The sequence below is a fragment of the Mytilus galloprovincialis genome, chromosome 13, assembly GCF_965363235.1.
Source record: "Mytilus galloprovincialis chromosome 13, xbMytGall1.hap1.1, whole genome shotgun sequence".
Lineage (NCBI taxonomy): Eukaryota > Metazoa > Mollusca > Bivalvia > Mytilida > Mytilidae > Mytilus > Mytilus galloprovincialis.
Window position 1 is genome coordinate 59,434,365 of NC_134850.1, and position 25,503 is coordinate 59,459,867.

The 25,503-nt window shown below is 30.6% G+C and overlaps 1 protein-coding gene across 2 annotated transcripts in view; it reads left to right on the forward strand.

The window, feature by feature from the left end:
• The first annotated feature begins 9,443 nt into the window (after positions 1 to 9,443).
• LOC143056082 (pleckstrin homology domain-containing family G member 5-like) overlaps positions 9,444 to 25,503 on the forward strand; it is a 145,782-nt gene continuing 129,722 nt past the window's right edge. Inside the window, exon 1 of one of the 2 annotated variants that reach the window (XM_076229163.1) lies at positions 9,444 to 9,644. In XM_076229163.1, the coding sequence (XP_076085278.1) occupies positions 9,461 to 9,644 (184 nt within the window). In that variant the 5' untranslated portion in view covers positions 9,444 to 9,460. Of the gene's footprint in view, positions 9,645 to 20,343; positions 20,664 to 25,503 lie in introns of those variants that run through there. The other variant, XM_076229162.1, reaches the window with a different exon arrangement.

A 25,503-nucleotide genomic window follows, 5' to 3' on the forward strand; every position in this document is an offset into this window, starting at 1 on the left:
TGGTTCAGGCACATAACTTGGTGGGGTTGAATATGTTTTATACTTGGGCACAAATTTCTTTCTTATATACCTATCTATACTATATGCTTAGAATGAGAACACATAATTATAAGTTTGCACATTCCTTAATAAGTTAACAACGGATTCAACTAGGAATAGATAGACGTTACAAAACAGACATGCGTTAATATGTGCCTGCTGTCTAAAAACATTGATACCCTATGATTATGAATATGTGATAAATTAAAGTTGTTTATCATTATTTATATTTTTTGCACTTTTTATTTACATTTGTATGGGTTAACAGAAAATAACATGGAACTGATCATAGCCGCTGGTGTTGTAGTTGGGGTGGTAACTGTTGTAGCTGCTGTTGTATTATTTAAATTGTGGAAGACAAGACAACTGAGAAAAATGAAAATCAGGTAATAGATAAGGAAAATAACACTTTATAAATTTGGGGCACCCTTAGAGCTTTTCTGGATTTTCTTTCAAAAGAAACACGTAAATCCAAATATTTGAAGACTAGTAATTTATTAGGGGGAAATTGAAACAATATGGGCTATATTACTACAGGGGGCTACAATATATACAATGTAAAGCAAGAGTATAGCACATTTATTACAAAACTTTAAACACTGACGAGTTGAAATGTAAACATCATATGTACACAAAAAACACACACAATAAGAAAACAGTTCTAAACCGTGCATTTAATTAAATATGAATAATATATAAGTATATAGATGGTTGCTCAATGTGGACCTCATTTTCGCAAGTCAGTATGTATAGGGCTTAAATGAAAAACGACACAGAATCTATACAATTCGCAATAAAATAAATCATTTGATAAATACGCTGTACCTTTCGATATATTCCTGCTGTTATTGATGAGGCTTTGGATAGTGATAAGATGTATAAACACATGAATGTTGAAAGTATAAAATTTAAGCGGACTTCCATAAGACAATATTACATAATCATCTAACATATCCAACTCCAATAAACTAAAATTACCAAATTTTACTTAAAATAATTGGTGTTCATGTAATCTCCTAAAATTGATAACTAATATAAAACCAATTTAAGTAAGATATTTCATTAAAAAAATCTCAGGTATTGGACTTCGTAATCATATGATACATTTTTTTTTCTTTTAGACCATCAAGTGGTAGCGTGACGATTTCACAACCGGAACAAGTCCATGATACTGATCCAGCTAAAGCCAAAAGGATGCAGACAACAAATTAAATTACTTACACATAGACAAGTTTTATTATTATCATTCAGAATATGATTATTTTAATAATTTGTTGGTATTGAAATTATTTATGATTTGTACATGTACTCAATTGAATCCACCAGTAGAAAGATAAATTATAGCAATTTAGATTTGAATATATATGTATATAATCAGTATTATTTTTGTATTGCATATTAATCAAGATATTATTTTGTTTTATTCAGTAATGAACTTAGTTAATGAACTGTATAATATACTACGCGACTGGTATGTATCTGTTTGTCTCTTTCAAAGCTGTCCTGTTGTTCAATGATTACCTTTTTATTTTGCATGAATAACGTTTACTACGTCATATGATTGTTGTTGGACTGCACTTGTCTGTCGATGATAATTGTTGTAATAAAATATCTCAAAATTCAAGATGTATTATGCATAAAGTTATATCGAGGAATAAAAAGTATATACTCCCAATTCTTTTAATAAAGAAAAATAACACTTATAAATTTCGTGCGTCTGAAAAGATTTTCTTGATTTAACTTCACCATTCACGAACGATCTTGAATCTATACACCATTTGCAAGCCAGTGACGTAGATACGTCAAAACCTTACATGTATTCTTCATCTTTCCCATTGAAATAAGATATTGGCCTATACATGTGTAGTATATAATAATTTCCATATTGCTTGGAACAATTCATTGAGAACCTTCGACGACAATATTTTAATCTTCACGATCACTGAGAACAAAACGTTTTTTTTACAAACAGTCTTCCTTAAAGTTTTCCATGCAGACACGTTTGATTCTCAGTGGTTATGAATCTGCTTTCATGGATTTACATTTTGGTTAAATGTGATTTAGCCAACGTAATTTCAGTTGAATGTGCTATCTGGTCTCATCTCTGTCACTCATTATTAAAATGGAAAGATTATTTTAAGATATTCACATCATCATTCCTATTAGGTTGAAAATAATCACAACCAATCAGAATCAACAGTACCCTATGAAACGATGGGTTTTTATAAGAAAAATGATGTATATCTATTTAGGATGCAAAAAAAATTACACGACAGGAATGCCAATAATCACTAAGAAGTGATGATATTTTCAGTTTCTAACTGCCTTTCCATATTGTTTGCTTCAATTCTAAAAGTTGGAATTAAACTCTTGAAAAATGACCATATAAAAATTACAATAAAATGTAAAATTGTATATATGCATTTAAAAGTCATAAACTTAAAAGCTGCATCTACAAAGAAATGTTATATATATATATGAATTTGAGCTTTTTTTGTACGTGTTTAGGCTTTTATGTGTTCTTTATGTGAATCTAATGGAACTACATGTAAATTCTAGGCAAAAAGTGAATCGATTCTACAATGCTTTCGTTCTATTCATAATATTCATAATCAGATTTGGATTATATCAATAAAATCTTTGACCTTTAATAGGAGGCTGTGATGGGGTTTGCAAAAATGACTAGCAGTCAATAATTGCGAGAACTCTCAGATCTGTACTTAGTGTCTTTTTGTTGTGGGGATGTATAAGTACCGTGCCACAACCATGCACTGTGTGTTTTGGTTAGATGTATTTCAGCTTTGTCTTAATTGATCTGGTTAACCTTGTTTGACAGTCACATAGAATTCCATTATATTGACAACAATACGTGAACAAAAAAAAAAAACTGAACATGAAAGTTAAAATGTTAAAAATAGGGTACAGCAGTCAACATTGTGTTATAATCTTAATCCTATACAACAAACACATATTAAGTGTAGGTCGTTTGTTGTATAACATTTGTTTTCGTTCATTATTTTGTGCATAAATCAGGACGTTAGTATCCTTGTTTGAATAGTTTCAAGTTTGTCGTTTATATATTTATATATAGTGACCGGCCTATGACTATGCAGTATTGGTTTTACTCATTGTTGAAGATGACCTATAGTTGTAACTTTCTATGTCATTTGGTCTCTGGTAAGGAGAGTTGCATAATTGGTAATCATACCACATCTTCTTGTTTTTAACCGGATTTTTGTGACAAAAATGTCGGTTATTGATTTGGGGATGTACGGCGGGCGGCCGGGCGGCCGGGCGGCCGAGCGGTCGGGCGGGCTGGCAGTCGGGCGGGTGGCAATCAAATGTTGTCCGTGCATTAACTCATGAACCGTTCAACCAAAGCTTTTAAAATTTTAATATGTTGTTACTGACACCTAAATGAAGGTCAAGTTCAATAATGGCGATTTTGACTTTTACCGTTCAGGAGTTATGGTTCTTGAAAGATTGAAAAAAGGAGTTTCCAGTCGTGTCCGTGTATTTACACATGAATTGTTCTACCAAAACTTCCCAAATTTTAATATATGTTGTTACTGATGACAAAATGGAGGTCAAGTTCAATAATGACGATTTTGACTTTTACCGTTCAGGAGTTATGGTTCTTGAAAGATTGAAAAATGGTGTTTCAAGTCGTGTCCGTGCATTTTCTCATGAACCATTCAACCAAAGCTTTTGAAATTTTTATATGTTGTTACTGATGACAAAATAAAGGTCAAGTTTAATAATGACGATTTTGACTTTTACCGTTCAGGAGTTATGGTTCTTGAAAGATCGTAAAATGGCGTTTCCATTCACTTTATTGCATTTACTCATGAACCATTCAATTTAAGCTTTTCAAATTTTAATATGTTGATACTGATGACAAAATGGAGGTCAAATTTGATATTGACGATTTTCACTTTCACCGTTCCAGCACACAAATAAATGTTAATAAATCCGGTTTGCTGTCGTTGTGACAGCCTCTTGTTATATATTTATCACATGTGAAAAATCTACTGAACACCTCAAAACTATGACGCAATCGAAACTGCATATTAGGATGTGGAGGTCGGTTATTTGTCCATACACAAGTTGTCATAGACACTTATCATCGTTTACCTCTTTCAATTAGTGTGTTACTCTCTTGCATGTTCACACTATATATGGGCGTTTTTCAATAAAAACGTATTTTCTTGTCCCAGACACTTTAAAAAAAATGTGTTTGATCTTTGCAAGTAATATTTTGTGCAGTCAGTACATTGAATTAGATTTAACATTTTTAAGCAAAGAAACAGTTTATTTTTAGAGGGATGGATAAGATATTGACTCCTGAATGGTCCAAAACAACCAAAATGGCATGTCCCTAGACCGCCTGTCCAACATTCATACTCTAAAATATCGTAAAAAAATGAAGAAATAAATGTTATTTTTACTTTACATAAGTTCTTTAATAATTCAAAAGTATGTTCAGAGCCAACATATTTTAATAAACAGCTTTCAATATAGGATTTTTAATTTCAGAAGGTATGTCCCTCACAAAATGTCCACTACGAAACGAAGTCATTAAAATTTGCCAATAAACAGTTTTACAAAATCAATGTAATTTTTGTTTGCAAGAGATATAAACATTAGGGTCTTACAAAAGAAGTGATGCTTTTATAACGGCAATTAAATTGTTGGTAAGAAAAATTGAGCACACCAAATGGACCAGAGTGATACCGTATTTTTGTTAATGTCCACTACGAAACGGGTCAAATCTCCTTCATTATCTGGTTTTAAAATTATGAAAAAAAATATCAGTGTACAGCTTAATAACGCTTTGATGAATACAGTCAGTCTTGTTACTATTGCAATATTGGGGTTGTGAGAAAAAAATAAAACATGTGAATACGTCCCCTACGAAACAAGTATGGGAGAAAAACGTTTCGTAGTGGACACTACCACAACCATGCAGTCTTTTTTTACTCTTTTTTCAATTATATTCGTGCAAAACAAATAACAAGGGTTAGTTTCATGTAATTTTTATTATGTTTTTATTAACATATAATAGGGTTGATGTCAACTACGAAACTTTTTGTCCACTACGAAACGGTTTTGTCCACTACGAAACGGTTTTGTCCACTACGAAACGCATCAAAATGTCCACTACGTAACATGAGTTGTGCCCTCATATGTGAAGTACTGTCTAATCTTTATCGATAAAAATGGTTTTCCAATTCAGAAAAAAAATGAGATTTTTCTAGTATTTAAAGTAAACAAACTGGAATGTCTATAGGAAACATTTAAAATTGCAAAAAATACGTGTGTTTAGAAGAAGTTTCGTTTTTGTCCCCTACGAAATAGTACACAAATTATGAAAATAATATCATTTTAAAGAATATTTCAGATTGCACTTTTTGTTTACAAACAGGTCTATAATAGAGGTATTCAAAATAACTCTTGAAATTAAATTTTAGACAAGTTGATTTTCCATTTTTTTTAGGTCTGAAAGTTACGCTTTTATTGAAAAACGCCCATATACACCCCCCCCCCCCCTAAATATACACATGTATAAAGACTTCATAACTTGTGGAATGTAGTTTGCGCTTCTTGCTTTTTTTGTAATAGTTGGCATCTGCCAATAAGATTTCCTTCAGAGCAAGTTGTTGTGGTGTCTTCAAGTCTTGGACTGCTTAGAATAAACTCAGTATTGTCCAAACTGATCCAAACTGGCCATTGTCGAAGTAGTCTTTATTATATCAGTCATATCTAACGTTAAATATATTTTCTATAATAATTGTAGTATCATATCTATCACCAAATTATTTTACTTTAGATGCTCAATAGACCTGTCTTCAGCAAAATAAACACTTTTTGGCTAGTTTTTATAATTTCCAAGGCTTTCTTCTTAAAATTCTTCAGGTCTTGCTTCTGCGTGATGGAGAAGTTTGAGTTTACTATTTTGGGAATGGGTGAATTCCGAATTTATCCGAAAGGCTTCTATTTTTTTCGCGCCAATTTTTATGTAAACAAAAATCATGTCAAAGAACTTCAATATCAACCAAAGATAAATGAATTTAGTAACCCAGTATTTCATCCAGCAGGGCATATGGAAAGTATTTGGATTGAAAAGGGGGTGGATGGTCAGAGATGTAGTAGGGTTGTACAAAAAAGAGAGAAAAAAGTCATTCCACCCCAAAAATAGATAAAAATATTTTTGAAACATTGTCATTGTCATTGATCAGAGACGTCTCTGATGTCTCTGGATTGATGACATATATAAAGCAAACCTAAATAACCTTCATTATTATTGAACCTCTAGATCTAGGACTATAACATCACTGCAGGAGTGCAGCACTTGTTTCATGAATGGTAAATGCCTATTCAGAAAGAGCTGGGAACAGCTAGCATTCTTTGTTCCTAGAAAGGCCTTGAGAGGGGGTCTCATTGGGGGTTCTGATCCCAAATCCCCCTTACACTATGTACGTAAGCAATTTTCATTGTTTTGTAATTTCTGGGTCCCGCCACACTTCATTTCCTGTTTTCATGGCACAATAATTTGTATTTCACATGTCCAGCTTACAAAAAAATCGTCAATCCTGTGTCACGCTTAGACCCCAACTACCCACTTGAGACTAGAGAAGAGGGGCTTTACAAGCAGAAATAGGGAGGGGCATTAATCCAATCAAAAGATTAACAAGTACAATTTGGCCTGTTTCAGCACAGTCGTTTGAATTTTAGTGATAAATAAACCAAAAAAATAGAAAAAAGTCGCTAGATATATATATAATAGCACAGTCGTTTGAATTTTAGTGATAAATAAACAAAAATTTATTTAAATAAACAAAAAAAATAGAAAAAAGTCGCTAGATATATATATATAATAGGGCCCCTATTATATATATATATATATCTAGCGACTTTTTTCTATTTTTTTGGTTTATTTATCACTAAAATTCAAACGACTGTGGTTTCAGGTTCCCACTGTTTAAGATGTCAATATCAACAAATCATGTTCCAATGTCGATCTGCTCCAGATTTCAAAGAAGTCAAATAAGTTTCTCTTGGTTCAAATGTTGAAGATATCAATAATGTACCAATTCCTTGTCACAACATTTAGAATTTTTCCCCATAATTGAGGGGGGATAGGACCTTTATCGAGACTCCAGGATCAGGTGTTTTTAAGCTCAGGATTTCAGGATTGACCCTTTCGAGATCCAGGAGTTCTTTTTTCAAATTCCAGAATGTCAGGATTTAAATTTATTGAAATTCGAGACGTCAGGAATTATGTTTTTAAGCCCAGGATTTTCGGGATCAGGACCCCTTCTACCCCCCTATAATTTAATTGTTTCTCAATTCATTTCATTCTGTTTAATTACCCAAATTACATGGAGGTCTTGTACTTTTTCCATTGAGACAACAAACCACCAGACAGTAGAGTCTTCAAACGCATGAACCTTCACATGACAAAATGTAAAATATTTCCTCATGTTCAAATGGGAAAAGAAAACATTCTGATTTATGTACATATATCAATGATAAACAAAAATCAAATATGGCAGGCGGCATCTGATGACAACCACTGAGTCAAAGAGCTCCAAAGTAGGTTCAGGTGGACAGTCACATTGAGAAATTGGCAAGGTTGAACATGTTTATGAGCACTCACCACTTTACTTAAATCAAGAATGGTAGTATAGCATCTATACAAAATATAAAAAAATATTGGAAAAGGCATCACCTATCAACATGATCAAATTAATATTGTCACCATGGTCACTATGAAAAACAACACGTAGACAAAGTAGAGAAAAACAGTCTTTATATGTATCCAAATTCAACTTCTTATAACCTAAATCTCAAAATGTCACCTTTATACAACCGATGAAAGATAGTCAATGTGGATGATTTCCACTACTGATTTTGTAAATGTTGTTGTACATGTAATCTAAATCAATATTTCTCTGCTCTTTGGTCATGTTGTTGTCTCTTTGACATATTCCCTATTTCCATTCTCAATTTTATCTGGTTAAAATGTTTGTATAAGTTCAAGACTCGACAAGATCAAATCTATAATGTGTCAAATTTGGCTCCTATATGAATGACTGAATCCAGTCAAACTATACATAATATATGGAACATTAACTAGAGCTATTAATTATGAATTTTTTCAGGCTTTATCTGCTCTTTTTTTTTGATACATGATAAGTTTTATTTTTTTCTACCTTCAGTAGGTACAAGTAATAATCTAAGGTCTTTGTTTTCAGTTTGTAGGTCTGTTGAAAGTATTGCAAAAATTCATGGTGGATTAAAAGAATTTTAGAGAAAGTTTCAGCAGCAGAAAACAGAATTATGAAATAGTGGTAAAATAATATAACAAATCAATATTACACAAATAAAATGTACTTTAAAATAGACAAGTTACAAATTACATGTATGATCAAGTGATATAAGCCGATCATAAAAGAGTTACGCCAAATGCTGATCCTGTAAACAACTACATACATGTATCAATATAAACATGATAAACAAAGTTTATAATGACTCCTCATCAATACAGATCTTACTATTATAAAATTGAAATTTGGTTGCTGCTGTAGGGAAGGACTAGCAATTCAAAAGTCATCACCATGATAGCTTACACAAAACAATAATGGACAAGTTTATCATCAGTTTAAAATTTACATATATATTCACTGAACGAAAATACTAAAGACATGTAAATGATGTGCACCTAAGAGGTGTTAGCAGTAATACAGAAACGTAACTCGTGCGTTTAGGTGCGTCGTCACTTCCGTTTCCATGTTGAGCGAGTGGTTGAAAACTAAAAGCTATATATTTCACGAATTATTCGGCAAATTGAATTCTCATAATTGACGATCTGCACCGCTGTCATTAGGGAACTGTGATTAAGTACCTACTGAACAAACTTTATTTCTAGTTTATCCTGCATAATGACGATCACTAAGGCGCTTGGTGAATGTTTATAGTGCAGGGATACAGGCTAGCCCCTCTATCTGGTAAATGTGGTCACAAAGGCACGTATAATTGACGAGTTTTTTCCAGTGACGGATGAACTTGAAAGTGAATATCATCAAGGTTCATAAAGAGGTATATTGATGACAACAGGGGTCCACACATAAATATTAGTTTTATACATGTATATATTTGTAATAGACTTTTCATTAATGCTTATACAAAAAAAAATGTGTTTCAGTTTGTACCTCAACAAAACAGTGAAATAGTACCGGACATCACAAATAACCTGAGAATCTCTGGACATGAAGTCACCTCACACTATAGTACAAACAACTAAAAAAATGATCTTGCATTTGTTTATATTATATGTTAAATGTTATGAATATACACATGCTCACATATTAATTATTATTTTGCCATAAAGTTTTCTTCAGTTCTTATCAAGGCAAAGATGGCTAGACGTGACCCAGACAGCAGCATGGAGTTACCAGATTTCGATGGGGGACCAGATCTAATGAATGCTTTTCTACAGGAGGCCTGTAATGTACCAGGATTATCACACCTGTTTGCTGATAATTTAGAGACTATTGACCTGACCAATGATGATATCACTGACCCCACAGATGAAGCATCAGGTATCTACACAATCAAATGTTTACAGTATATTAATATGCAATTATGGCCCGCTGAGGGGTGAATATCCAAAAGTGTCAACCTGATTAAGAGTTATTCCATGAGGACTTTATTATACCAAACATACAATTGAGAGTAAAATATTGCCTTACTGAAGAGAAAGATGATAGTTAAAATACTTACTTTAGCAGATTATTTCGTGTCTAACAATTTCTGGTATGTACAACAAAGGTAGACTCTTTCTGTGAAATATTGATGGTCTGTTCACGAGAGATAACCTTGGAAGTAAATGATTTCTAAACATTGCTTGATCTTGTTTCCTTGTTACTTGATGGGCTTCTTAATTCTTAGCTGTTGTTAAATTTGTTAACAGGCGTCAATGACATATTTTTTGTGGGAGAAAACTCATGTAAAAAACAAAAAGTTAAAAGGTCATTCTCTTGGGTTGTTTAATTGAGGCTTGAATTTGTCTGGGTTGTCAAAGCTCCTGCCAATTTTTTGAAAAACATTGAAATCAAAATTTGACACTTGATTCCGTCTTTGTAACCAATCAAACAATAACTATTTAATGGAAAGTATGATAATAGAACTTGTTAAAGTAACATAATTTGAGTTTGATATTTCTCTCTTGGCCACCATGTTTAGAGAGGTATATTGATTAACCAAATTGAATAAAGTTGTACAAACAAGTAGGATGAAAGATCTCTTCTGATCGTAGAGAATATGAGTAAGGCTAAAAAAAAATAATTGTTTAGAAACAAATTTTCAGCAGTTAGTATTAAGTTGAATTTGGCTGATTTATGTAGGAACTAAGTGTTCCATGGTAACAAAAGTGAAGTGACTTGTTTAAATTGTTTCAATTGAAACCTAAACCTAATGGAACAAATGACCAAATTGAGTTATCTCTCTTTGATTGCAGGCTATCCATATCCTTTAGGAAAAGCAAAATCATAGGTTATGGATATAAGTATCCCAGTTATGACTTAAAATCTGGACGAAATTTAGTGCTTGGCATATATATAAACAGAATAACTTTTGAGCTGGTTTTATTTATTAAAACACAGTGGTCTTTGACAGCTGGGTGGAGTACACTTTCCTTGAATAACATTTACCAATAAATCATTGATGCTGCGAAAAGTAGTAGATTGCACTTTACATGAGTCTAATTTGATCCAGATTATATATTGAACCTGATGACATGAATAATTTACATGATTACCAAAATCTTATGAACAAGATTCTTTTGAAATATTAACTTTTTTTTACAACAGAAAATGACAATTTAATATAACAGTATGAAATCAGTCATAAAATTATCCTTCTCACCATGGAAGACATTCACTTTTCAATTTACACCTAACAGAGAATATACGATTATTAAATAATTTCTCCTGCATATATTTACGAATATTATTGTAAGAAAAAGTTTTAAATAACACAATCTGTATAGGATTAGGATGAGATATAAATAAATTAGTTAGGTTAAGAAGAGATTATATTAAGGGATATGTATAAGTTATGTAGTTCAAAAATATTATATACATGTATTTTTTAAAGTTTGGAATAAATGGTTATGTTTTTAAAAAGGAAGAGTTATTCTTTTCTGGAGAAACGTTATATTACAGGTAAGTTTGCTGCATTTGAAGCATTTTTCTGTATTTACCATGGAAGTTTCAAATCTAAATATATTTTATATCAAAGATGTATTGATACATGAGAACTTATAATTCAAAAGGATTATTGGCAAAATATTTATGGGTTTCCTAACAAAACTGAATTGGATATCATTGAAGGAATTTATTATATTTGAAATCCTCTAGTTGTTATTCAGAATGATGAAAATTTGTTTGCTAGAGGGTTCAATGGAGAAGGCCATTCTTACACTGTTGTCATATAAATTGATGACTCTTGAGCTACCTGTTGCAACTAAAGGTCAGCTGAATTTCAGAAATGGATGAATTTTGTCAAATTAAACAAATACTATATAGTACCAAAAATAATATAAACCCTCCTTAGAGGTATTTATTTCTTAGAAAAAAATCAGGTTTTTGACATTTACATAGACAGTTTATCTTCCAAAGCTTAAAATATTTGAAGCCATTTTGTAGGCCTTTTGGGGTACTGATGGTATTTGAAAATATGTGTAAGACATCTACAAATGTCTCTGTTTACCATGTTTACAGATAGGATGGGTGTAATATGAGTTTAATATTATCAAGTTATCACAGAAATTTGAACTTTTGATTTAAGATTTACATTTGTGGGTATACTTTATTAAAATTGAGAAACTGTAAATTCAGAAATTTTTGTGTGCATTAATAATTACAAATTTTGAAAAATGATCAAAATTTTGAGACTAATTATTGCAATATCAAGAAAATTTGCATACTGATGTATGCTGCAGATTTCTGAATGCAAGTTCTAACTATTGTGATAAACATTTTTTATTGCAATAATAAAGCTTTTCAATAATTTCTGAATGTACATTATTGAGGAATTTGTTCACTTTGCATTTTTTTAATTTCTAAATACTTTAAATACAGGGGTTCAAATTAGCGGTGGTCCGAGGTCCGCGACCTTCCACTTTTGCAAGCGGACCTTCGTTTTGGTTACTAGCTACGCCCGACGGACCTTCGATTTGAAAGAAAATAAAAAATAACTTCGCAGACCTTTTTATCAAAATTTCCAAATAAACGATCTCAAAATAAATTCTCATCTTTATTATTCATGACAGCAATATTCATTTTATCCAACCGCTAATTTTATACCGAAAATCGTTAAAAAGTAATTTGTAAATCCGAGTGAAATCGTATCTGACTGACAACATCAACATAGAAAAACAATGGATGCCATATATAAACCGGAAATGAAGATAATTACAATACCGGATCAGTTTCCGGGACGGATAAGGGTAATTCCGGGTTTGCCGATCAAATACAATAAAAAAAATAATGTCAGGCTTGAAGTTGTGACAAAATACATCTAAGATTATGAAATATAATCACTAGAATTGAAAACCAAAAGATATATGGAAAAGAAAGAAAGACCAGAAAATATTTTAGGTTGAAACTCAAAATTACTTAATAAGTTTTTTAGTTGACAAATTTCCATGTCAACATCCAATACAATGTGACAGCATTTTTCTTTTATCATTGTGGATATGACATGCAGATGTTTTTAAAGTGTAAACAAATTACTGCAATTCCAAGGGGTAATTTCTCCTCAATTTTTAGGGGCCTGTAAATAGCTGGAAGTTTCGTACTTTATTATCAAAAATAGTGCAACTAGATATGATACAATGTAACAAAGTAACAAGCTCTAGTGGACTTTTAAAATCGAGTTGAAGTAGTGTGAGCCCTGAGGTAATGATATGATACAATGTAACAAAGTAACAAGCTCTAGTGGACTTTTAAAATCGAGTTGAAGTAGTGTGAGCCCTGAGGTAATGATATAATTAGTAATTAATTACTAATCTTGGTTACAACACACCTACCAACAGTGACACCCTACCAAATAAAAAAAAATAAAGATAATATGAATTCATAATATACAGGACAATTATATTTATTAGTTTATTGAACATATTATACAACAGTGACACTGACAATGTAACAAGATAACCTAACACCAAAGGCACAATAATTTTGTATCTTACTGTGTTATAAAATATTTCAAGTAAAAGTAGGACCTGCAATTTAGGTTGTGGACCTTTCAGTTTTGAGTGTCAAAGGTCCTGGACCTTCCAGTACCAAATGTTAATTTGAACCCCTGAAATAGTTGGAAGACTTAATTCTGTCTTATTAAAATCAGCAGCTTGTAACAGTTCAGAATTATAAATGTAAATTTTAATATCATGAATCAACTTTATAGTGATTCAATTTAAAGAGGAACACACCAATGTCAGAAGGATATTATGAAGCGAGAGAAAATTGCAAAAAAGGCCCTCGTTTGATGATCTAAGCATTAAATTTTTCATTGTGTGTGGTTTTGTAGGAGTAAGAATTTCTAATAATAAGACCAAAGTTTGTCATTTATTGCATGTAAGATTGAGTGTAAATACAAATTATACAATAAAATATGTGCATATATAGCGTGAAAATAAACACATGAAATTCTTTACATGAATGGTTTAGGTTATTGGTTTTAATCTTTCTTAACAGACAGCTGTACTTTTAGGAGTTGGTAGATTTCAAATTTATGAATGCACATGTACATAATTTTATTAGTATGTCTAAGTTAGCAACTTGAGCCATTCACTGAAATAAAAGTAAGAAGTGCTAAATCTTTTGATAATAAGATAGAGGATTGTTAGTTTGTCTGTTCATTTGTGAATAGCAAATAGCAATAAGGTCTTTGAATATCAAGAAATATCTCTAAATGATTACAGTTCATATTTTGGTTTTAACATTGCTTGCTTAAAATATTTTAGGGGTGAAGACACTCATTAATAGATTTAGCCTTATAAAGAATGAACTTGATAAATTTTACCACCAAATGAAGAAAGTTTTTGCAATGTTAAATTCAAGGTTATACTTTTGAACTGTTATTTCAGGGACTATTTATAAAACTGATAAATGAACAAAATTGTCATTTATGTTGTTAATAGCTAAACTACTTATAACTTTATACCAAATAATTAGTAACATGAATGAAATAATGTAGATTAAGACAATACAAGAAAGAAGTTATTTTAGAAACATAACCAAGGCATATGTTGCCAAAAACATTAAGAATTAATAGTTTACACAATATTTCTGTCTCGCGTACATGACAAAGGTCAATTTTACCTGTTAAACATAATTTCTTACATTTTCTCCTATAAATCATAACTAGTGCCCAAAGGGAGGTAACCCTGAGGTTGATGTAGGTGGAAGGTCGTGTAATAGGATAAATTTGTAATCATCACTATTATAACAAACTGATTGACCTGATGTGTGTAAAACATTGTATATTTATTATATACTAGTTACACATGGTGACAAGATTTCTGTACTTATGTTCAGATTTGTTGTCACTGGGCTGATTGGCTATGTTTGTCGGTTGTCATGTTTATTAATTTTCATGGGTGTCTAGTTTGAAAGATTTATTATACTTATGTTTTATTTTCTCACAAAAAGATAACTCAACTTGTACTTTTTTTTTCATCTCAAAGAGATGTCTTTATATTTTTCCTGATACGAAAGAAATGGATGTATACAAAAGTGGATAGGGCATATTATTTGCTGGTTAAAATATTACATTAATACTGTGGATTCTATTATATAGTACATAAACACCCTGGATTCTTTTATATAGTACATAAACACCCTGGATTCTTTTATATAGTACATAAACACCCTGGATTCTTTTATATAGTACATAAACACCCTGGATTCTTTTATATAGTACAATAACACCCTGGATTCTTTTATATAGTACATAAACACCCTGGATTCTTTTATATAGTACATAAACACCCTGGATTCTTTTATATAGTACATAAACACCCTGGATTCTTTTATATAGTACATAAACACCCTGGATTCTTTTATATAGTATATAAACACCCTGGATTCTTTTATATAGTACAATAACACCCTGGATTCTTTTATATAGTATATAAACACCCTGGATTCTTTTATATAGTACAATAACACCCTGGATTCTTTTATATAGTACATAAACACCCTGGATTCTTTTATATAGTACATAAACACCCTGGATTCTTTTATATAGTACATAAACACCCTGGATTCTTTTATATAGTACATAAACACCCTGGATTCTTTTATATAGTATATAAACACCCTGGATTCTTTTATATAGTACAATAACACCCTGGATTCTTTTATATAGTATATAAACACCCTGGATTCTTTTATTTAGTACATAAACACCCTGGATTCTTTTATATAGTATATAAACACCCTGGATTCTTTTATATAGTACATAAACACCCTGGATTCTTTTATATAGTATATAAACACCCTGGATTCTTTTATATAGTACAATAACACCCTGGATTCTTTTATATAGTACATAAACACCCTGGATTCTTTTATATAGTACATAAACACCCTGGATTCTTTTATATAGTACATAAACACCCTGGATTCTTATAAACACCCTGGATTCTTTTATATAGTACATAAACACCCTGGATTCTTTTATATAGTACATACCCTGGATTCTTTTATATAGTACATAAACACCCTGGATTCTTTTATATAGTACAATAACACCCTGGATTCTTTTATATAGTACATAAACACCCTGGATTCTTTTATATAGTACATAAACACCCTGGATTCTTTTATATAGTACATAAACACCCTTGATTCTTATAAACACCCTGGATTCTTATAAACACCCTGGATTCTTTTATATAGTACATAAACACCCTGGATTCTTTTATATAGTACATAAACACCCTGGATTCTATTATATAGTACATAAACACCCTGGATTCTATTATATAGTACATAAACACCCTGGATTCTATTATATAGTACATAAACACCCTGGATTCTTTTATATAGTACATAAACACCCTGGATTCTTTTATATAGTACATAAACACCCTGGATTCTTTTATATAGTACATAAACACCCTGGATTCTTTTATATAGTACATAAACACCCTGGATTCTTTTATATAGGACATAAACACCCTGGATTCTTTTATATAGGACATAAACACCCTGGATTCTTTTATATAGTACATAAACACCCTGGATTCTATTATATAGTACATAAACACCCTGGATTCTTTTATATAGTACATAAACACCCTGGATTCTTTTATATAGTACATAAACACCCTGGATTTTGGAAACAACTGTATTTTCTTGGGTATTTGATATTGTAGATTTTTATAATAAACTGTATACAAATCCATAGAAAATTATTAAAAAATTATGAACACTTTATTTAGTTATTTCCTTCACCCATGCAATTTAGTACTCTTTAACAATGAAGAAGAATGTCCAGTAATTTCAGATGAAATTCTTTTTAGAAATTTATTGTAATCTGTCAGTGTCATTCTATTGGTTTCCAGATGATAATCAAAGTACAGCTTCATTAAATTAATTTCAAAATTTGAAATTGTCATGAACCCTAAAATACAGTTCCATTTTGACTGTTTTGGCTAATACTTTTCATGAGATTTATGTCCTTTTATTATCATTTACACTTAAATTTTTTCTCCAGATCATAAATAGCCTACCACTTGACAGAATCCTAAATTTGTATGCCCCCACCAAGGGGCATTATCTTTTTCAGTATGTGGGTCAGTTTGTTTGAACCTCTGTCCGTCTGTCAGGCTTCAGTTTTTGTTCAAGTTAGTTTATGATGAAGTTGAAGTCCTATCAACTTGAAACTTAGTACACATGTTCCCTATTATATAATCTTTCTAGTTTTAATGCCAAATTAGACTTTGTACCCCATTTGCATGGTCCACTGAACATGGTAATGATAGTGCAAGTTGGGCTTCCATATACTATGGACACATTCTTGTTAAACAATGTCATTATCATTTAAATACAGGTCAAGTTCCATTGTGACATTTAAGATTCAAATGTTATGTCCCTTAATTATCTGAAGAAAAAGTGGGGAGGGGTGTTGACTTATTTTTCAGTATATGTACAAAAATGTACACTGTTTAGTAATTTGAGATCAATATTACCTTTGTGTTGTCTTTTTCTATCTGTTAAACTTGAACTATCTATGCTATTTAATAATACATTGTATTTTATAAACAAAAGAACATAAATGCTGACTATGTATGGGCTTTACTCATTGTTGAAGGCCATACAGTAACCTATAGCTGCTAATTTATGTGTCATTTGGTTACATGTGAAGAGTTGTCTCATTGGCAATCATACCATATCTCTATATTTTATTTAATCAAACATTCCTTCAGAAAAGTAAACTTAATTTTTAAGCACAGTATTACAATGTTCAATTATTACTTGTTTTTGTGTTTCCATGTGTTTCAAAATGTTTTTACGATGTGTTAACATTATTTGTATCTTCCCGACATAATGTTTTGACAAGAAGACATCTTTTATATCAGTTCCTTCATGTAAAGAAAAAATAAAAATGATGTTGTTATGTATCTGTCTTGTCTTTTATTGTTTTTTATTGAAAAGGAAATGTCTTATTTGACCATGAGTTGGTTAACTTAAGGTGTGATAATCAACCCAAATGTGTCAAAAATCTAGAGAATGGCAGTTGACACGAAAAAATATTAGTTTAGATTGTTTAGAACTATTGAAGGATAAGGGTTGTTTTAAGAAAGTTCTTTTATTTGAGGAGATTTCGTTTTGTTAGTTGTTGATGTAGACATTGAATTTTCAAGACCTGCATTAAAACTTTGCCGTTTAAAGATGATTTATTTGGACCAATGTAACTGTGATTAAAAAAAAAAACTTGTTAGTTTTGATGTAGATTTCTTGATTTGATATGGAGCTGTCAAATATTGTGACATTCTTCAAGTGATGGTTCCTTTTCATTGTGTTGACTAATTCGGCTTAATAGAAAACGAAATAAAAGAAGATGATAGTTTGACCAGGACACAATTCTCCAGATTTATTTTCTTCATAAAACTGCTTTAAGTTTTGCTTTGCCACAGTTGTTGCTGCAGAACACAAGTTATCGTCTTTTGATGTACTGAAAAAAGTTTTAATCATTTTATTAAAAATTTCACTGGATAATTTAATGCAAGTATAATAATGGGATATTATTCAAAATGGATTTTAACAGAATATTTTACTGATGGATATAAAATAATGATACGAGCAAGAAAAATAGATGATTAGTCAGGATATAAACTGTGTTATCCAGAATTAGATAATCGCTAGAAATAAGACTGATCAATATAGCATGCTCTTATTGCTCTGATCATTTCATTCTTTTAAAGTCTCTCAACAGAATGAAATATTAATCATAATTAAATTATGGATTAAATATAACTGTGCAGGTGTGATGTATATTTATACAAATGATTTGGAAATTTAGAAAGGCTGTTTTTCAAGTTTACGCATCATTTTTGAATATACAAATTATTGACCTGGTGCAAAACTATTGGATCTTAAGTTCGGATGCTCTCTTTAATTCAAATATCTGCTTATAAATGATAAGTAGATTGAACTTTACATCCGGATTGGAATAACTTCGATAACACATCTTCCTCACATGTTTGTATCTGCATTTGAAACTTTAACTAGAAACATTAACCTTTTGAAATTTTGATTTCTGTAATGTGGAATACATGTACTCTGCTTTTAGAACGAAAAACAAACCTGGAAAATTGTTGAATAATTTGATGAGTTGATTAGGAAATAGCAAATTTTACGATAATTTTACAGTATTGCATTATGTACTTTAGTCAGGTAATATTATTGGATTGTTACGCAGATGGGTGTGTTTGATTACATCAGCTGCAGAAGCTTAATGAATTCTGAAAAATCAATATTGATTCATTGTCATTTCTCTAAACAAAAAGGGTGTTTTTGATATATGCATTTACTTTTGTTTAATAATCAGCTATATTGAATCAATGAAAAATTTCGATATTATCAATTAATATATGGGATTTTCATATAGAGAAAAAAGTAATTGTATCTATTAATAAACAGGAAGATAACATGTTTGGATGATAAAGTTGATTTTGGAATAATTTCTATATGATTTGCTTTGTGGACTGACAGACAATATGTGGAACAGTTATAGTGTCAAAAAGGAATAACTTTAGATGTGAAAAAAAACAGTTGTAGAAATCAATGTGGAAAAATGGATAATGATTTCAATGGGATAAACTTAGACAAATGTTTAGACAACTTATGAAAAATTATTCATGAAACAAATGGATACTTATCTGCAGTGTTAGTTTATTATAATCTAGTTTGAGAAAAGGCAAAATAAGTAAATTGAATTTTAGTGAATATTGATAAAAAGTATTACAGTGTGTTATCTTTAGGTGAATTTTGATAAAGAGGAATTCAGTGGTTTTAATTACAGATGTTGGACATGTGATTCGATAGGTTTATCATTTTTCTACTAATTGATTAACTCATTTGCATAATATCAATTATTTCAAAATGCAAAGTGTTTTTCTAATGAATTGAAGATTTAGCATAACACATTAAGTGATACATGCAAAGCAAATTAATAAATGGACATATTATATGTGGTCAATTTGTAATTGCACATGTCATCAGTAAGTGTCCTTACATGTAAAGGCAATGTTTACAAATGGATTTTATCTATTTGTTTGTTTATTTTTAGATATTTAATATATTTATGGTTAGAATTTTGTCAGATTTCTGAAATCGTTGACTTAATTGAGCTTAAGATAAGTCATGATTTTATGATCAGGCTAATCAGCATGGACTTAAACTTTACAGTGAACGGGCATGTTCTCAAACTCAAATTTAAAACTTGAATTTTTGATTTTATCAATCAACTTGATAGATTTATGTGAAAGTTTGCAGTTATTTGATAAATAAGGTGAATATAAACAACTTATAGAAGAATTAATGTAATGTTGGAAAAAATCTTAATCATGTTAAAAAAGTCTAACTATTGAACAAATTTGGATTTGCTACTAGTGTTTAAAGACTCAAGACAATGGATTATGCACTTTGAAAATCAAATGAAAAAGGAACAAAGTAATAATGTGAAATCAGCTGTTATAAATGTATAATTAGTTATTGTGGGAAAAATAAATACACTAGCCTTCATTGTTGGAAAGGAATGAGGGATATACATGTATAAATACATTTGCCTCCATCAGTAGCCAGGAATGAAGGATATTTAAGTGCCTTCATGGTTAGAAAAGAATTATACAGTGAAAATGAGGACTATTTATAACCCTATATCAAGTAGGACTAGTTCTCTGTGGTGTTGTGGAGGGGGATCTCAGAATAGTACCAAGATGCCAAGCAGTCCATTTGTTAGAAGGCCTTGCCATGGACCCAGAGCTGCGTTACGTAGAGGGCGCCTCTCTCATTCACATCCAAACCTGAAATTTCTTGGTCAAGGTTAGTTATCCTATTTCTCTAAATAAAAACTTATTAACATAATCATGTCCTAAAAACAATTTCCTTTCTCAATGAAGTAAGTGTTGGACAAATATTTTGGAACAACAGCTTGACATTTATAACCCAGCAAAAAAAAAAAGATGAAAGAATATTTTGTATATTTGTGGTAAATATTCTTAATTATATTGAGAAATGTTTACCACTGGATGAAACCAAACAGCAATCAATCACTCAGTCAATCACATATTTATAAACTATCAAAATATATAACAGTAGATAAATAAAAATAAAATAGAATGGGATATTTCTCATTGTTCAGAACAGTGACCTTTTATTGCTAACAACAACATTATTTGAACTCTGGTGGATAGTTGTGGCAGTCTGATAAAATCAGAAGAACAAAATGCACTAAACAAATTTCTTACAAAGCAACATTTCAATTCATTTTAAGTACTCAAATGGGACAGGATGAAAAATCCAGTAATCAATAATCAAAACTGGTTTGTTATTATTGCTGCAATAAATATCCTATCACAACATGTACAGTAAATAGAATTATTGAATTTATAGAACAGTTGTGTTTAAAAATGTTAAAACGATAATGCTTATTTGTTATACTTAAAATGTATAACACTTATTTGTAGTAAAATCTTTTCAGAAGTATATATTTGTCTTACCAGCCATGAAGCATGAAAGTCAGAAATTGATAAGATTTTATTGTTCACACTTTTCATCTTTTACAAACTGCTGTTGTAATTAGAATTTTGATTAATTGGTATTATAAGACTAATAATGTCAAACAGAGGTCCCCCCCCCCCCCCAAAAAAAATAATTAAATTATGCTGAGCCAACATTATGATCAATGTTTTTAAGCTGTTCAACTGAATTTGATTTGAATTCACTCATATTGATGGTTATAAAAAAGAAGATGTGGTATGATTGCCAATGAGACAACTGTCCACAAGAGACCAAAATGACACAGACATTAACAACTTTAGGCACCATACGGCCTTCAACAATGAGCAAAGCCCATACTGCATAGTCAGCTATTAAAGGCCCCTATTAATCTGTATAGAACATGATATCAGATAGCAAAACACAAAAGTTAATAAAGATAAAGAGAGAATACATAAATTGCCATCGAGGCATAAAGATTTGTTAAGCATTATAACTTAAAACTTTTTGGACAACTTAAGCTTGAAATGTGCAGTTATCTAACCTTACTAATGGACTTGATAACAAACCTTGATACCGTAATCAGTTTATTTCCAGATGGATTATGCATACTTTTGAAATTTTTTGATATACATAGTAATATATTTATTTATCTAGATTTATTATTTGATTCAATTTTGGATACAGATATCACATGGTATAAATTAAAACCCCTTTAAAGGGAGCTGGGGCATTAAGTCTTACGATTGACTGTCCTTAAGTATGTTGAGCTATTTTGTCCAATCTCTTTCAGTAGGACCTGTAAATAGGCAGAAACAACTTCACAAGAACTTTTAAAGTGCTTTCAAATGTAAATAAATGAGTTATCTCTCTTTGTAGGTTTTGTATGGGCATGTTGTAGTACTTTAGCAGACAACAAATTTGTTAATCTGAAATTTGGTTTTCGAAGAAAAATATTAATAAATAATACTATAATGGATAAGAGAATAGAATTTTTTAAAAATGCTTGAAAAGTATCAAGTGTATTTTGTCTCACTGAATTGAAATTCATGGGTTTTTAATTTTCTTCTATAAATACAAATATTGTACTTCAATTCTTCTATAAAAACAAATATTGTACTTGAAGTCAAATGTGCATCCACTTTAGTCAAATCTGAACATCAAGAACAAATAAGAATAAATTTATAGACCTCTTAAAAAGTGACATTTTAATTTGGTGTATCATAATAAAATTATGATTTCTTAAGGTTTTTTTTCCCTGTATTTACCTAATGAGTAGGTTCAATACAGTCTTTCCCACCCTTGTCATTGTGATTTATATATAATTAATGAGATAAATGAGTATAATACTTAGTGTAAATGTGTCTATTTATATATAAACTAAAAAAAAAGGGAATAATTTATCTATAACCATGAACCAAAAAAAAAAAACGAAAAAAATGTATACAAATGGTAATGTGTTAAAAAAAAGAAAGAAAAAAAACGTAAATACTAAACGGTAATGTGTTATCGCCTTGTCACTAATAGTCTGGTAATTTAGACGTGAAAGGAAAATTTAATCAGTCCAAAAATAAGTGGTGTGTGAAATTGTCCGTATTGTTTTACTTAATGTGTTATTATATCACCTTGGCTTAAATTACTATAGAAAAGATCGAGGATTTAGAATTTTCAATTTTTGGACAATGATTTGAAGGTAAGGTGCTTTGACTTTTCTAATTCCTTATATATAAATATATAATATAGTGTGGGATTTTTTTTACCTGCAAACAAAAGTACACTTACACTTTTTAACATTGTGTATCCAGGTGAAATGATGGTGTTAAGAACATTTTTTAATGAGCAATACTTTTGAAATAAGCTAGTGTTCCAAGGCTTCTCAATAACAGACCTGCAAACTCTCCAGTTTATAGGGGATAACTGTGAATTCAGTATATTTGTTGGATACCATTTTTTGTGGATTTTGTAGGTACAGGTGAACCACATATTTGAATGTTCAATAAACTGCAAATTTTCTATAGTGTTGTTTGCAGACTTTGTGACTAAACCACCAGATCTAATATCCATGAAAATGCAGGTTTTCATCAATCCTCCAAAATTGGTGCTCATAAAAATCATTGAATCCTCAGTAACAGCACGAAAGGCATTAGTTGGCCTAATTCTAACAATCTTCTGTTACATCAACTGATACCATAAAGCAGGCTTTTGAAAGTTTTTAGATGGAAGCAGCACATATGAACTCATCAAAAACAAGTTATTAATTAGATTAAAAACACTCAAAGACAAGAACAAGAGGTGTTGTAATAATAATAATTAGTCTCTCACATGCTGAAAATCATCTATGAACATTTACAAAGTTGATAGGCATGCAATAAGTGTCACTTTAAAGCTGATCTTCATGGATATATATATGTAGATGTTCTTTAAAAGAGTTATATATTACAAGGTTTTGAAGGTGATATTTCAAATCAAATCTTTGTTTCATTCTAGTTGTCTCACTTTAGATTTCATTGCATAACAGCCCTTGGACTTAGTAAAATGTCATGAATGTTATACTTATCTGAAATTTTTTCTGTATACTGGTGATCTATTTAAGATTTTACTGTTAATGCTTTATAAGAAAAGTTGCACAAAAATAATTTTATTTCACTTTCTTACATGTTTTTTTATCAATTTGAAACACTTTTATATCTAGAAACAATGGAATTATTGTTTGAGGCCAAATATGGCACTTACCAAACTTACACCTTTGTTCTGCTTTGAGTTATTCATTTGTTAAAAAATGTACCAACGTTCAATAGGAACTAATTGATATCTATTGTACAATGAATTATTGATTTACTATAGGTATATACTAGGGGTGTCTTAGTACAGTAGAGGGAATCTGATAAAGTTCATGCTTTGTTTAACTTATTGTTTACTTAAGAATGGACAATTGAGAGAGTCCTTTGAAGTATTTAACCTGATAGTACTGAAAGATCAGAAATATAAACACCAAAATATTGTTTTATTATTAAAGGAAATGATATAGGTCTGTTTATTAAAGATTTATCCAATTTGAATTAAATATTTGTTTGCTTAATAAAAGCAGTAGGATTTCAATTGGACTGTAATTTTAAATATTGTATTGGAACAGTAGTTGAAATACTAGGAAGGTGGACTGCCATATTTTCTTGTGGGTCCATCCCATATTGATCTATACTAAAGTATTGTAAGCCCTAAACCTTACCTTAGCCTTTAGTTAAACCCTTTGCTAGCCTCAATTCCAAAAACTAAACTTAAATTAGACCATTCCAATACCTAACCATAACCTAGCTGCAGAACCGCAGCTGTTAGGTCCTTATGGTTTTTTTTTTTTACTATTTGTGTACCAAGAGTTACGGTTCCTTAGCTTACCATTACCATAAATGAACCCCCATCCTGACTGGAAAGTGTTATGTTTTGCCTATTTTATATGAATTTAGTTGAATTATATTTTCACTAAAAAAATCATAAAAGGGTTTCACCTTATAATCCTCTTCTTTGTTCTCTAGACCATGTATACCTAAACAAATAGATGATATTTCAGCACTGTTTCAATTGAACTTATTACAATTACAAACATGTGACACTCAATCAAGCCTTTATTTTGGGACACTAGGGCTTTAATATGCATGTTCTTTATGCTATAATTTGCATGCAAAATTACATTAAATATAGTTACACTATATACCTGTTACCATAATCTGATATTTTAGGACACTTAATATATCGATGCAATAACTTTTGCACTGTGTTTATATAATAACATGATTTCACAAAAAGTACAGAAATAAATGTGATATCCAATTATGTTTGACAAATAGTAATGATATGCTCCGAGAATCAAGACAGTGTATTTATCATGAGAGATGGATTATCCTATGTCTAATAAGAAAAATCAGTAGCCTGTAACAAAAAGGAACATAATTAACTTCCTTAATTGCAAAGTCTTTTCCATTATATTTTGACCACAGATATCTTATTAATCTACCGGCAGTTAAAAAAAGAAAATAACTTTAAGAAGGAAGTTGATTTTTGGTAACCAAATTTCTTGAAAATGGCATTTCACTTTAACATGTTTAACAACTAAGACAAAAGTAAACATTTCTGCAACTCTTTAGTTACACACATTTTTGTAGCAATGGAG